The sequence below is a fragment of the Mesitornis unicolor genome, unplaced genomic scaffold, assembly GCF_000695765.1.
Source record: "Mesitornis unicolor isolate BGI_N332 unplaced genomic scaffold, ASM69576v1 scaffold6871, whole genome shotgun sequence".
Taxonomy (NCBI): Eukaryota; Metazoa; Chordata; class Aves; order Mesitornithiformes; family Mesitornithidae; genus Mesitornis; species Mesitornis unicolor.
The window spans coordinates 52,849-67,091 of NW_010164371.1; the positions used below are offsets into that span (position 1 = coordinate 52,849).

Consider the following 14,243-nt stretch of genomic DNA (forward strand, 5'->3'; position numbering starts at 1 on the left):
GCAACTATATACCGTGGTCCATTATAGGCCAGGTTAAGATCAAGTAAAAACACCAATACACATGTAGAATTACTGTAACAGAATTCATATAATATCATGGCCTTAAATTAGGAACTTTTTTCAAAGTCAGGTATGCATGTCTGCATGTGGTGTGTCATGTCTGCAGTGGCAGATGCTTTATGGATACCACTACCACAAGAAGGAGGATCAAAGGGGGTGCTCTTGGAAGGAATTAGCATTTATTAAACCCTCTTATCACCAATCCAATAGTCAGCAGTCAATTTGACCCAAACCAAGGGCAAGTGTCAAATGATACCTTTATGCTCTTCATTCCAGGGTATTTTCAAAGTCTACTGAGATTAAGCCAAGTTCTAATAGCTCAGAGAACCAAAAATTCAAGGTAGGTCACACCTAAGTTTAAATAGTTTCCTGACTGTGACACATCCAGAATGATTTGGACAGGGCATCCATCAGGTTTCCCTCCTTTCCCATGTCTCACTTTTCCCTTCTCTCCCTACCGCACACATCAGCTCTCCTACTGTAACAGCCCATGCCAGCTAATGGGGCTTTTACACTGTCTTGAAATATACTAAAGCAGATTCCAATGTAAATGAAGCCTAAATAGAAGGACAAATAAAAAAGGGGGAGGTTGCCCAGTCTATCATTAAAATTAGAGGGGGGTTAAAAAAAAAAAAAACAACCCAAAACCCCACCAAAAAACAGACTCCAAAACCAACAAAAATCCCCACTACTCTTGCCTCTGTCTCATATTGGATCTACAATTATGGGCAGATTTGCTAACACATGGGAAACAGCAACTATGATGCATCCACTAGTCATATTAGAGAGAGCAATAAGCAGATGTAATAAAAATCATTGCAAATAAGGGAAATAAAAGTTGACTGAGAACAGTTTTTTAAAAAACCTTATGATTGAGTAATCTTTTAAAAATTAGAACTAGACAAGGATTTAAAAGATGATGTTGAAGTCTATTAAAGCATATTTGAACTACCAAATTATTACTCCCCAGAAGGAATAACATCATCTATCTACAGACAAAAATAGATACACATACATATACTTAATTTGTATTTAACTTACATTCATCCTGAACTGCAATAAGAACAGGCTGAAAGATGTGTTGCCTGCAGGCTGAATCTAAAAAAACTAGCAATTTAATTTTTAAATGCACAGTGAGGAAAAAAACCCATGCACCCAGCAAACTCAACCAACAGGCAGCAGTCTCCCAAGCAGGGTTGATAATTCTCCAATCATTCCATTCCATTCCATTCCATTCCTTATCCAGGAAAAAAAAAACAGACCAAAGAAGATTCCAGACTGCTGATTTTTATCTTCCTGGAAACTGTGATAATTTGCTCCATTTGGCAAAAGTAGATGATGAAAGTTATAACACTTTCCTCAAACTGCCAAATGCCACAAGAAAAGCTTTGGGCATCTGCCACTAATCTGAAATACTCTGATAGATGCTGCTAACTGTATCAATACACTTAAGAGAGTTTCAAATGCTCAAAACATTTATAATTGAAAGAGGAAAAATGGGCTGATTACTTCCAGCCAAGCTCCATGTTACAAGTCACAATCAGCAAGTTGGTAACTGTTCCATCTGCCTGTGCAAAGAACACGAGAAAGAAAAAAGAATCCACAACAAAAATGCTGCCACAAAAGAAGAAGCCACAAGAAAAAGCATCTACAGTGTCTGGGTCAAAAGGAGCTGTGATGAAAATCTTAAAGGCCACAAGTACACTGCTGCGCCATCATATTATTTTGCAAGTGATGCCTGACTACAGCTACGAAGATGAAAGAGAGCAGGCCAGTTGCAGCTGAGAAAAAGGGGAAGGTGAGGACTGCAAACTGAACCAGTATCCTCAAGACCTTGCTGGAAAATGTCCCTTCATGACTCTTCTCAGAACCACCACGGCAAGACTTCTACCTGTGGAGGAGAGGAGAGTGTTTTATCCAGGACCTACTGGAGCTAGAGCATCTGAATGACACAGGAAGCGTTCTCTTCCAGGTGGTAAACTGTTAGCTGTGGTAGTTAAAAGAAACCAAGGACGTTTGACACATCAGTTCTGCAGCATTTGGAGGACACATTTCCCCGACACTAGGCATCATCATCCTGAAGGCAGCTGGGGTCAATAAAGGGTATTGACTTGAGTCTTCTACTGGTTTCTCTCTAGTAATTGAAATGTGCAGGTAGGTGTTGGCATTCTGCATGGAGACTATGGCATATATTTGATGACATTCAAGAACTGAGTAAGGGGTACAAACACTGCAGAAGAAGCCACTTGTGAGCTAACTGCTTTGCAAGAAAAAATCTATGCAATTGGAACCTGTTGGAGGATCTCCAGACTAAAATCCAATTGGGCTGATAAATTATGTTCAACTTACTCAATGCAGAGGTTGTCTACAAAGTGCCCCAAAAGGAGAAATACTGCTCTTCTGGCAGGACAGTCCAGCTGGTCTCTCATTTCTTTTTAATGCCTTCTGCCCTCAAGTACGAATTTGTCCCAGAGCACCTCATGTTACGTGACCCTCCTGGAAGTGCTAACTCAATGACATCTCATTTTCAAAGCCCTCTGCTCTCCCCTCAGCCAAAGAAACTAACCCATAGGGCTCCACGGAAGAGGATGGGAAAAAGCTACTTATGACTCCAAGATATTCTGCATTAAAACATTTATTTATTTTTTTTTTTAATCAGAGCAGTGGAACAGCAGAATAGACAATCATGAGACATATTATGATGCCAAGACGGTCCACCTTTGGGCTTCCAGAGACCACTTAAAATATGAGGTCTTCCATACCATCTTGCTTAAGTATGTTAAAAATGTGTGAACAGAGGTTAAGAAAAAGCCAGCTAATTATCTTGATCTTCTCTAAAACTGCTTTGCATTTAAGGAGCTATAGTTAAGGAAAATGAAAGAGCACTGGAGAATGACCAGTACTGCTACTTAAATTACTGCTGCCTCAAAATTTCACAATGTTCCAGTTCAAGTAGCATGGAGGAATTAGGCAAATTGCTAAAGCACCTGTAGGACCACACATCGCCCCCCTGCTCAAAGATGTTTCTTATACAGCCAAAGTCCCACTCGCTAAACAAGGTTGTAATATCTGCCAAGACCATGGTCTCCTTTCTGGGTAAAAATCAAAACAATAGCAGAATAGGTAAACTTCTGGGGAAGCTGGAGAAAAGAAGGGGAGGAGAGTAAAAGAAGCAAAGGGAAATCTGTTGCTGATGGGAAAGAATCGTTTGCAGTATGGAATTTTCTTCTCTCTACAAAGGAACAGAAAGAAAGAAAGAAGGAAACACCACCAGACTGACCTTTATATTTGTTTAAGAAAACAAAAACCAAACCAGACAATCAGAGATGATTGAACTAACAATCCCTTCAACTCTCATTTTGAATAGATGTGACAGAAAGGCTCATCAGCTAAGACTTCTGCCCAGAGTAATGGTGTAATCAGGGAAGCTAAAGAGCCATCAGTCTAGTCTAGTCTTATGCTCTGAGTAGAAGAGTTTGTTTAGATATTAAAACTAAATTGTAAGCACAGAGATGGTCCAGAATCACATTCATGTCTCCTTTTAAGTTACACTGGGCTGAGTGCATAAAAAAGCAGTTTGTTATCCTGCATTTTAAATGACTGGATTAGAACAGTCTACACTGCTTTATCCTGCTAAATTCTACAGATTCCTTTAAGGTGTAAAACGTGATGGATATGAATTTAAGGATGTCAGGAAATTCTTGGATGTAACACTAGCAATTGCTGACAAGAGACTAAAAGGGTAGTGATATATCAGTAGCAAAGATTAGTACAAGGTTTTATTTGCCCAAGTTTTAATTAGCTGTGCTATTGCTCTTTTTCAGTTTTATTTTAAATTAAAGGTCTATATGGAAATTATGAAAATGTGAATCTGGAGAGACACTTTCAAAGAGAGATCTTGATGACATCAGGGGTATTTATACTGACAGCAGCATTATGGAATTCACAGTATTTTTAAATTAAGGATATGGCTCAATAATTGTCAATCCTGTGTGCTTACATATTCTAATTGAAATTTTACTTTCTGGCATAAACTATGAATTCTAAATATAGGCAGCACGATCTTTACTTTGGAACTTGCTACACAAATACATCAATTATGACAATTGAATTGGGCATGCTTTTATTTTATTAAAAATAGCTGTTTGAAGAGTTCAAGCCAGCCAGCTCAGTAGTGTCAATGGCAAATACTGCAACATTTCAAATTACTTGTGTTACCTTTAAGGAATGCAGTAATTTTCAAGAGCCGAACAGAACAAATAATCTAAGTGACTACTTAGCTTATCCACTAATATTTTGTATGCAGCTGTCTGATGATTTACTATTTCATTATCCCATTAGTGGAATCAGCTAAGAAAACATGAATGCAAAGTCCAAGTTCTTTGGATAGTCACCAAAATGCCATAGTGGCATTATTTTCCAAAATAACAATCTGACTCCTCACATGATAGTGACATCAGATATGACTTAAACCAGGAGAAATCATCATTTCTCATTTGTTTAACCAGCCCCAAACCCTCAGCATGTTATCTCTCCTTCCCTCTCTTTATTAAATTTTTCCCATGCGAGTTACTTGGGGAACATAAAAAAAACTGCAGAGGCTGGGCACACTTGATAATGTACACCATCACGAGATTAAGAGACATCCTTTTCAGAATAATGCACCTAGTGAACACAGAGAGGTGGGGGAGAGCAGCTGGGAATGAAGTATGCTTTACAATTACTGTTTCCACACAGAATTCCTTTGAGATCAACACTGCAAGAATCCCATTCATTTCGATGGAATTCATTTATTTTCCAATGTTATGAAAAGTAACTGCAGCACATAACATAGGCACAGTAATAACTTCACTAAAGTATACTGGCCATTGTAATTTGGATCACTGTGAAAGCTGGTTTTTATTACAGAAGAAAACCATCCTTAGAAATGGGTGGAAAGACATCACTGTTTGAAGAGATGTGTTGTATAACGTCCACCGCTGAAACCTTTGAAACAGGAAGAGCAAATACTTCGCTGGTTAAGATATGAATGCAGTTACAAAGTTTCAATGTGGAATTAATAGACCAGGGCAGAAAATATTCTGGCCAAGCACTGATTCAGCAAAGTACTCGGGCAACTTAAAGCATGTAAGAAGTACCACAGAAATAAGAGGGGGGAGGTTTGAAGGTAAAACCATGCCCATGTTTAAATATTGTTCAAGTTTATCTGTTAAGAGTCATCCACTAATTGTCTTTACAAACAATAACCCTTTCCAAATTTAAATAAAATTTCAGAGAATCCTTTTAAATTTCTTGTGAATTTAAAAGCATGTCATACCTTAAACTAGAACCTAGAAAATAGAATCTGGAAAAAGTCTCAGTTTGAGGGTTTTTTTTAGATTTACATTTGGTGATTTATGTTATGCCTTATTTCAGAAAACACAGAATCATGGAATGTATTGGGTTGGAAAGGACTTGTAACTAATAATCTTTCTGACAAGCAATGACAAAGAATTAGGACTGAAGTCACTCACACCAGTATTTCTCAACTTCTTTAAATCTAAACATCCCCTAAGCCTTTCTGAAAACAAATCAAAACAAAACAATAAGAGGCCATTTAGAGCAGTGTCATCACAGTTAATTTCTGGACCAAAATCAGGTCTAACTTTGAACACCAAATTTTTTGCCCAATTTGCTTCTCCACAACTTGTGGTTTGTTGTTCAGCTGAAATTTCGTGCAACTGTTTCTGATGTCCTATGGTTCACTGAGATACACAGATCTAGTGCATCCTACTGCCTAGTATGACAAGTAGTTATCTAACCTGTTTTTAAAATTCTCCAGTAGTAGACATGCCACAATCTCTCCAGCCAAACTATCGTAGAGTTTAACCACATCAACTTTTGGAAAGATTTTCCCAATGCCAACTTAAACACTCCAGCAATAGAAACCTATTATTTTTTTGTCCCAATTACAAGGAATCACCAACAGATTACTTCCTTCTACCTACAACAAACTTGTTAATGCATCAAAGGCTTATTAATGACTCTCCTTGAGTCTTCATAGTCTCACTCCTCTTCATCCACCCTCACTGGACGTGTTTTGTAAACCTCCAGTCATTTCTGCTGCTCTCCTTTGAAGTCTTTCCAACTGTCCACACTCTTTATAAACTACAGTGCCAAAAACTTGGACTTCAGCAGAACTGAGAAGAGCAGGAGTGTTTCCCCCTTCTTTGGAGCTGTTTCTCTCTGTATACATCCCAGTACAATGATTGACTTTTTAGCACCAGTATGACATTGTTCCTTTCCCACAGAAGCAGCAGTGTTCCTAGCTACTTACCAAGCCAGTTGTTCCTGGCTTTGTATTTGTGCAACTCTTTGTTGAAGAGTTGCACATTTTTACAGATCTCCTTTGACTGTGAACTGCTTTCCATGTACTGTTTTCCAACCAGATGATACCCACTTTACCTAGACTAAGAAAGGTACTGCATTGCACAATCAGAAATACTGAGAATCAAGATTATATATGTGCTTATTAGGATTAAATTTCAAAATTCATAATAGTTAATAAACACCAATTTTGTAGTCTTCCACCCTAGCCACATCAGTTAAACTTCTGCTCTGAGATGGCCCTGGAAACTGTAACTGTTGTCTGAAGGGAGACAAGCACTGCTCTGAGTCAGACACTTGGAAAAAAGAAGCGGCTGAAACTGCCCAGAAATTAAAATCAACAGGTCCTGAGGTTTCCCATGAAACTGGAGGCACACAAACTGACAGCAACCAAGAAGAGGAGGGGCAATAAACATCAGCAAGCAAAAATAAACATCCATTTAAACCATCAATATTCAATAAGAATAAATGCCAAATTCTAAAAGTCTAGATATCCATTTGCTGCTTCTTTCTTAGCCACAAGGCCTGTCAGAGAATAAAATTAGATTGTTTTGACATAATCTGGTCTTGACAAATCTGTGTTGGCTGTTACAATTGGCATATACAATTTGAGATGTCAAAAGATTTATACCATTGAAAAGGTAAGGCCAATAATTGAAGTTCTGATGGGCCTAACAAGAGAGTGTCATAATAAAGAAATCACTCAAAAAAACTTGGTTAGCACAGCAAGCAGTCAAAAAATGCAGCTATTACTTAGCCAACTTGCTAAAAGACTTCTAGTCTAAATTTTTGCACATTCTATGGAGGAAAGCAAGACCTAAATGTATGTAGCACAATATAAACCTCAGGAGAAAAGAAATTCCTTTCCTTTTAATATTGCTCTCCTTGTGTAGTAAACTTGGTGACTGGCAGTACATTTTCATCCAAATATGCACACATACAAAATTACAGATACATCTCACTCCCCCAGTGACTTTATAACAAGTTGCTAGGTAACAGTGCATACAAGTCAGGTTTCAAGACCTCTAGTAAGTCACCATAAAATAACTGCATAGGCCTTTTGCATGAATAATGTACATTTTTATCATTTTTCTGATGCCAATAAATCAGACATTGAAAACATGACCGTCTGCCAAACTGTAAACAGCTCCCCATCAACTGCTACACAAGAAACAACACATCAAAATGTTGTATGTTGTTTTCAGCTCTTAGGCTTTCCCCCCTCTCCTGCTTTCTGCTCTCATTCTTGCTACATGCAGCCATCATGAGCACTACCATCTACAAGTCAGTACAGTCGATGGGTAGAGCCACTTAGTGCACAGCAATCCAAATTTAAGATAGACATCAGAGCAACAACATAAAGAATGGATTTCATATAGAGTCCAAATCTGAAACGCAATTAAAAAACATGTATAAGCAAATCAGAACAGACTCATCTTCACTCATTTTGTGTTGGTAATAATAATAAAATATATAAACAGATTTTTTTTTTTCTCTTTTAAAGGGAAGCTTTCTGCGGCTTCTTCCAACCCACACAATAAACCCTTTGTGCCAGCCCATTTCACCTCCTGCTTGTACTCAGCTCTTTTCCTTTTTCCTGGTTAGCTCCATGAAGCTTCAGGTGTGATTTCCTGCACTTACCCATTCTACTCCATTCCCCACAGAACTGGTATAAACATCGGGGCAGATGATGGCAGCAAGCCTTTCCAAATAAATGGCTGCAGTTTCACCAAGGCAATAGCATTAGGACAGAGCTAATTTCCTAGTCTACCTGACAATAAAATATACTAAAATGCAACTTACATTCCATTTAAAGGAAAAAGGTGACCAATTATTCTCTATTGAAAAGGCTATCTTCTATCTCCAAAGTCTAAAATTTGCCACAGAGACTGCCATCTCCTTGTGAAACAGAAGTTTCTTCAGTGGTATTTTTCCTGACTTCTTTCTCTTTAAGAATTAAAGGCCAATTTGAAAAACTTCTAGTATAGAGCATCTCACCAGCATGTCCAGAATTCTGAAGTGTTCAGTCAAATCAATAAAAGAGCATGTAAAAGTTAATAGATTCACCCCAAACACATCCCCCACTTCAGAGTCTCACATATGAATATCAGTCTTACAGCAATAATCTGACAGTGAAAGAAAACACAATAAACACATGCTTTGCATTAAGTATTGATTTCAATTAAAATAGTAACAAATAAAAATTGAAAGCTGTTCGTGAATCTCTACAGCGACCTTTTTTTCAGTGTTAATAATCAAGAAATGCATTCATAATTCACGTGTGGTGACTAGTTAGACCTCATACGCCACTCTGAAAGAAAGGTGACCAATACTTTATTGGTCGTATCCAACAGATGGGTAAAGGCAAAAAACTTAAGAGCTGAATTTTCTACCATGCTGGGCATCTGTGACCCTCAGTGATTTCAAACCAGAACTACAAGTATTCAGCATGTCTGAAAAACACACCAAATGAGATTTGCTTAAGTAATGGTCAACGAACACGAAAGCCTGGATAAAAAGTTCTCACTTCCAATTGCAGCAATTAAAGAGCAAAATCCCTCTCTTCTCTCACCATTTCCCCTCTTTCCTCCATCATGTACCTCTCCTTACCAAAAGTAGTAAGAAACTATAAGTTAAGAAGTTGTGATGTTTTTTATCCTTGCTTTTCCATGGCTTAGCAAACCCAAGGCAAAGTGTTTCTTAGCCCATAAAGGAGCAGCTGAAGCTGCCACTTGCTGCTCAGTTACCTGACAGCTTCATAAGAAAATCTGATGCCATCTTGACAGAGATGTCTTGGCTGAATAGTGCCGATGCGGTATTGGCCACAAAGTCAGAGGAGTCTTTCAGCTTTGTGTTGTTGGAGGCTCTGTCAACAGTGCCAAGAGCAAAAGGTGCAGCTGAGATGCCATTGTCATCTTTGGGCTCTTCTTTTACTAGTAAGGGTGGAATACTTCCACTAGGCTGCCCAGCCACATCAGGGGTTTTAGGTACAGATGCTGATCCCGTAAGGTCAGGTCCACCTCCTTCCCTCTGTGGTCCTGGGCAGGAGTCACTACTTAGCTGTGGTGACCCTTTCACCTCAGTTTCTGGTATTTCCTCCTTCATTTTGGATTCTGTCCTGAGGAAATGTTGATGGCAACGCATATGGAGTTTCAGGCTGAAGTGGCGAGAGGATGTAAAAGGGCATAGCTGGCATTGAAAGGTCTCACCTCTGTCTTGGTGCTGATGAACCTGGTTCAAGAGGTGAAAGATAAAAGCATGTTTTAAGCAAAGTAGTTTACTAGCATTATAGAAATTTCAACCCTACACTTCTCATACAACTTAAAAAAGAAGAAAAGTTAACTAATGAGTGAACTCTTCATTCTGAGCACTTGGAAGGAGGTCAGGCACTAAGAACAGTAGGATTTTTTCACACAGAAGTCAGCAAATATAAACATGAGACTCAAGTGAAAAAAAAAAAAATCAAGAAGCTATTTTTCTGCAGCATAGAAATGAAGTCTGCTCTGGATCAAACAGTCCTTACAACCAGATCCTTATGACCTATCAGTGCATAAAAAGACTTTCAAGCTATAACTAATAGCTTTCTTGATCAAAAACCAAACAAACCAACCAACCACAATCTATTACATGACCTGCTAAGCACGATCATTCTGTGCAACCTCAAAATAACAACAGTTCAGAGCAGCCCAGCAAAACACCAACCTGCATAGCAATGTCCGTCACTGACTCATGTAACATTAGAGTAAAAATACAGTGCCTGGCAATTCCAACAGTTTGTTGCAAATTAATTCTACCAGAAAATCAACAGCTCTGTTATGATAAAATACAAACACGAGAGATGGTGTTTGCCACTTATTCTATTTTGTCAGTCAATGATCACAGTTAATCTTACTGTCCTCATATTTTGACTGCAGGCTCTTTCTCACAGAGACTGCATGCTCAGTAGGACGAGACTGTTGAGTTATCCTCAGGCCCAATCCTGATTATCTCTTTAAGAGAACTCTATCCATCCACCCATATGTAATGGTTTACATATTACTTGAATGGACACACTCGTTAATATAAACTATATACCTATAATTATACAATTTCTTGTTTGACACCATACTTATGAAAGGAAAGGAATAATTGAGCCCAGCATAACAGTGGCAGGTATACTGAAAATTATTTTCCCTATAGCTTCACAAATGAATTTTAAATCCTGACAGTAGCACTCCAGGCTACTCCCTGTAGAAAGACTGGCAAATAACATACATTTATTTCTTACTAATTGATGAACATGTGATCAAGACAAACTGGCACCAGACTGAGCTCCACACATTCGTTTTCACTTGCGACTCAAGTTGGTTGGGAGCATTTCAGTGAGACAGATTTTTGTTGGAAAATGGCAATTTGTTGAATGAAAAATATTTCACCTGAAACATGGAAAGGTTTGATGAACTCTTGGCAAACAAGAAATTATTCCCCTACTCTGCTGAGCAGCACTCTATCCGTCGCTCCCTGAGCTTGGCTCAGAAGAGACCCAAGCCTGGGAGTCCAAAAGCCTGAGAGCTCCAGCTCTGTGCCAGGGGGCCCGGAAAACCTAATCCTAGCTAAGGCTTTCAGCTCCTTCCAGTTTCCTGCAAAGCTAAGTTCTAGTTCCCAAGAGTCCTGGTGTAGACACTACATAGCTCTGGGGTAACAGTAGCATTTCCCAAATACAGGTCTTGTCAAAATTCAGGTTGGAGTTTCCCATGGTTGTAGATTTGGCCTGATTAATTTTCTATACAGTAATAGAAATTCAGCCACAAGTTCACATCCAGCATTCCCAGCTCTACATACACATGTCCTGAATTCAGGTCTCCTGAAATGTGAAGCTGGGAGATGTCTCTCTTTTAGCCCTTCTCCATTCAGTGAAGACACATTTCACTAGTGCTGTACAAGTTTTCATTCAGAAGTTCTTCAAGGGCCCTAGAAATTAGGTACTGAACGAACAGCAAGAGAGAATTTCTCTTGGCCAGCCACTTTAGAGAATGACATTCTCAATATCATATAAACATGACATTTACAAAGTAGTTCTGGAATCTTAAAATTGCACCTGAAAACAACAACAAAAAATAGAAACTAATGCTAACCCAAGGCAGTTCTAAAGCAACAACCTTGCAGAAGAATAGCAGCATAATAAATTCTAAATATTAACAGTTTACAACAGAAATGGCAACCAGATTGCCTGTCTACACTACTGAAAACAGGATGGTCTGTGAGCACAGTGGTCTGTAAGCACGCTCCTACATGAAGAGCACCAAGATATACTAATGGTAGCAAGTACTCTCACCATGGCAACTTTATTTCTCACACCCACTGAGATTCTGTGCACCAGGGTTTCTCTCTAGGATCCCCTTCAATCATTTCCCTGCCTACATATTTAACCACTTCTTCTAGAGGCCCCTTATTACAGCCATCAATATGATGCCCTCTAAAGGCTGTCACTGCTGTAGTCAGGTGACAAAGTCTGTGTGGGAGCCCACCTTCTTTTCCCAGGAGCATAGCATGCTACCCCTGTAATATCTTTCAGGAACGGATGAGAACAGGGAGGACTGATTCATCTTATTTGGATTTTTCTCCTGCCCAAAGACAATAGCAGCAGCATCAATGTATTTGTCATAAAATAAAGTACATTTATATGTTGCAGCTAGGGAATGACAGAATTTAAATGAAAATATCTAAAGTTTTGAAAGGAAGAATTTTAGATCTACAAAAAAACACCCCCTATGAAACAACATCAAGCCCAATATTTAAGCCCCTGATGTCCTGGGTCCAGTGCCACCATAAGATTTTTATTTTTTAATTTTCAGAAATAAATAATATTTATTTTAAAATTTGAACACTATTAGAAATAGAAGCTAAGAATTATAGTCCCTTTAAAGGAAAAGCTATTCCTTATTTCCTCATTCAACAGCAGCTAAAAGAGCCAAGAATTGCCATTCTATGCTATGCAGAATGAAAAGTCAAGGCAGCAACTACTTGCTGCAGAATAAAAACCAAGAAACCCTGTAGAGCTACACAGAAAGCCACAGGGGAGATCCAGGTCGCGCAATGTTACAGTCCAAAAAGCTGCCTTCTCCCTCCATGTGACAGGGAATGGTTCTTACACTGTGTTAACGCTACCCAAACCATCAAATGTCCTCTTTAGACAACTATGCTGTTGCTGACTGAACCACAGGCAGGAGATGAGTGCAGCTGACGGGTTTTCTCCAAAGTCCCAGTCTGAACCCAGCTGCTCCTAGATTTGGATCTCTCTGAATTACGCTGCAACAAACCACAGTGCACAACCTGCTCATAGAGAATGGTTCTTTCAAAATCCCATAAAATTAATGTTTGACTTATGTCAGAAATACTTAAGAACGTCTACCTTCTGAGTTTATTTATTTTAACCGTAGATACTCTCCTTGACTGTGCAAAGTACTTTTATCATCTTTATTTTAACCGTACAGTCTTCCTAGTCTCAAATGATATTTTGTGGTTCTACAGGTTTTTCGATGTGTTCTTGATATCACATACACAATAATTTTCAGCAGAACTATACACTCCTTACAAACTTTAGGCCTAGTTTAAGGACTTGGGTAGAAATTTTCTATTGGCTAAATATTTTTTATTTGTTTCTTTCTTTCTGTTTCTCTTGCTGCCTCTTCATTCTTACATTACAAGAAAGAAAAAAAGAATCCATTCAATTTATCTTCTCTACCACAGAGATTATTATGATCACACCTCCTTTCTATACCTGGCAGTCACATTCTTTTCAGCTTTTTACTTCAAAAGGAGTTCTTGCCATCCCACTAATCATTTTCATTGCCAGCTTTTAAAATCCCTTCTATTTCTGATATGTGTTTTTGATGCACAGTGACCAGAAACAAATATTGTAATCAGCATATCATGTTAATAATAGCACTGTAATAATAATTTCAGTGTTATTTTAGTTTTATTCTAAAGACATTCAAATAACTTACATACTTTTTAACCACTGCTGTGCATGCCAAGATAAGGTTTCCATTGAACTGCCTACGACACACAGAGATTTTGCCTGAGTAGTTACAGTTCATTATATCAGACAGCCAGGTGCATGATTAGACTCTTGTTTCCGAAGTGCAGCACCTTGCATTTGTCAACAATAACTTCATTTGCCCCCTTGTTTATCTGTCAGCCAGCCTCTTTATTCCGTTTCAAGCTTTCCCTTTTCTAATCATGATTCATGCACATAAGGTTGCATCGTCTACAATTCTCTTACCCACAGTCATCATTTTGTGCAGATGACATTTGGTAAAATATTCACAATTCCACTCTTAGTAACGAAACAGCCCTCTTAGCCTTTTGTCATGCTTAAAATTCCTAATTCCTTCCTATCCTTTGTTTTACTGTCTCTTGGTGAATTTCTAATTTGCCATAGTACATCACATTGCTTAATTTATTTGGCAGCTTCTCAGTGAGAAGCTTTGCCAAAGGCTTTTTTAAAGACCAAACAAATCTCAACTGATTAAGTCCATGATTTTCCTGACATGCTCAAAACATCCTAGTAGAAAATTTTCTTTTACAGAAACTATGTGTTCCTACCATATCACATCATTCATATAATTGTATTTTTTTCTGCTACATTTTTTGTTGACGTACTTACATTTCTGGTATCATAAGAAGTTTCTTAAATCATCTCTTCATACTTAAAAGCAACATCCTTGCTGACTTACCAGCCAGCTGGAAAGTATACACTGGTCTGTACAGACGTACCAGAGTTACAAATACAGATGATCTCACCTAACAGGGTACAATGGGGAATTGGGGTGAGG

At 38.4% G+C, this 14,243-nt stretch overlaps 1 protein-coding gene across 1 annotated transcript in view; it reads right to left on the bottom strand.

The window, feature by feature from the left end:
* Positions 1–14,243, bottom strand: part of LOC104548302 (zinc finger protein 827-like) — a 78,741-nt gene that overhangs the window by 51,599 nt on the left and 12,899 nt on the right. Inside the window, 1 exon segment of the mRNA XM_010194290.1 lies at positions 9,174–9,657. Coding sequence (XP_010192592.1) covers positions 9,174–9,657 — 484 coding nt within the window.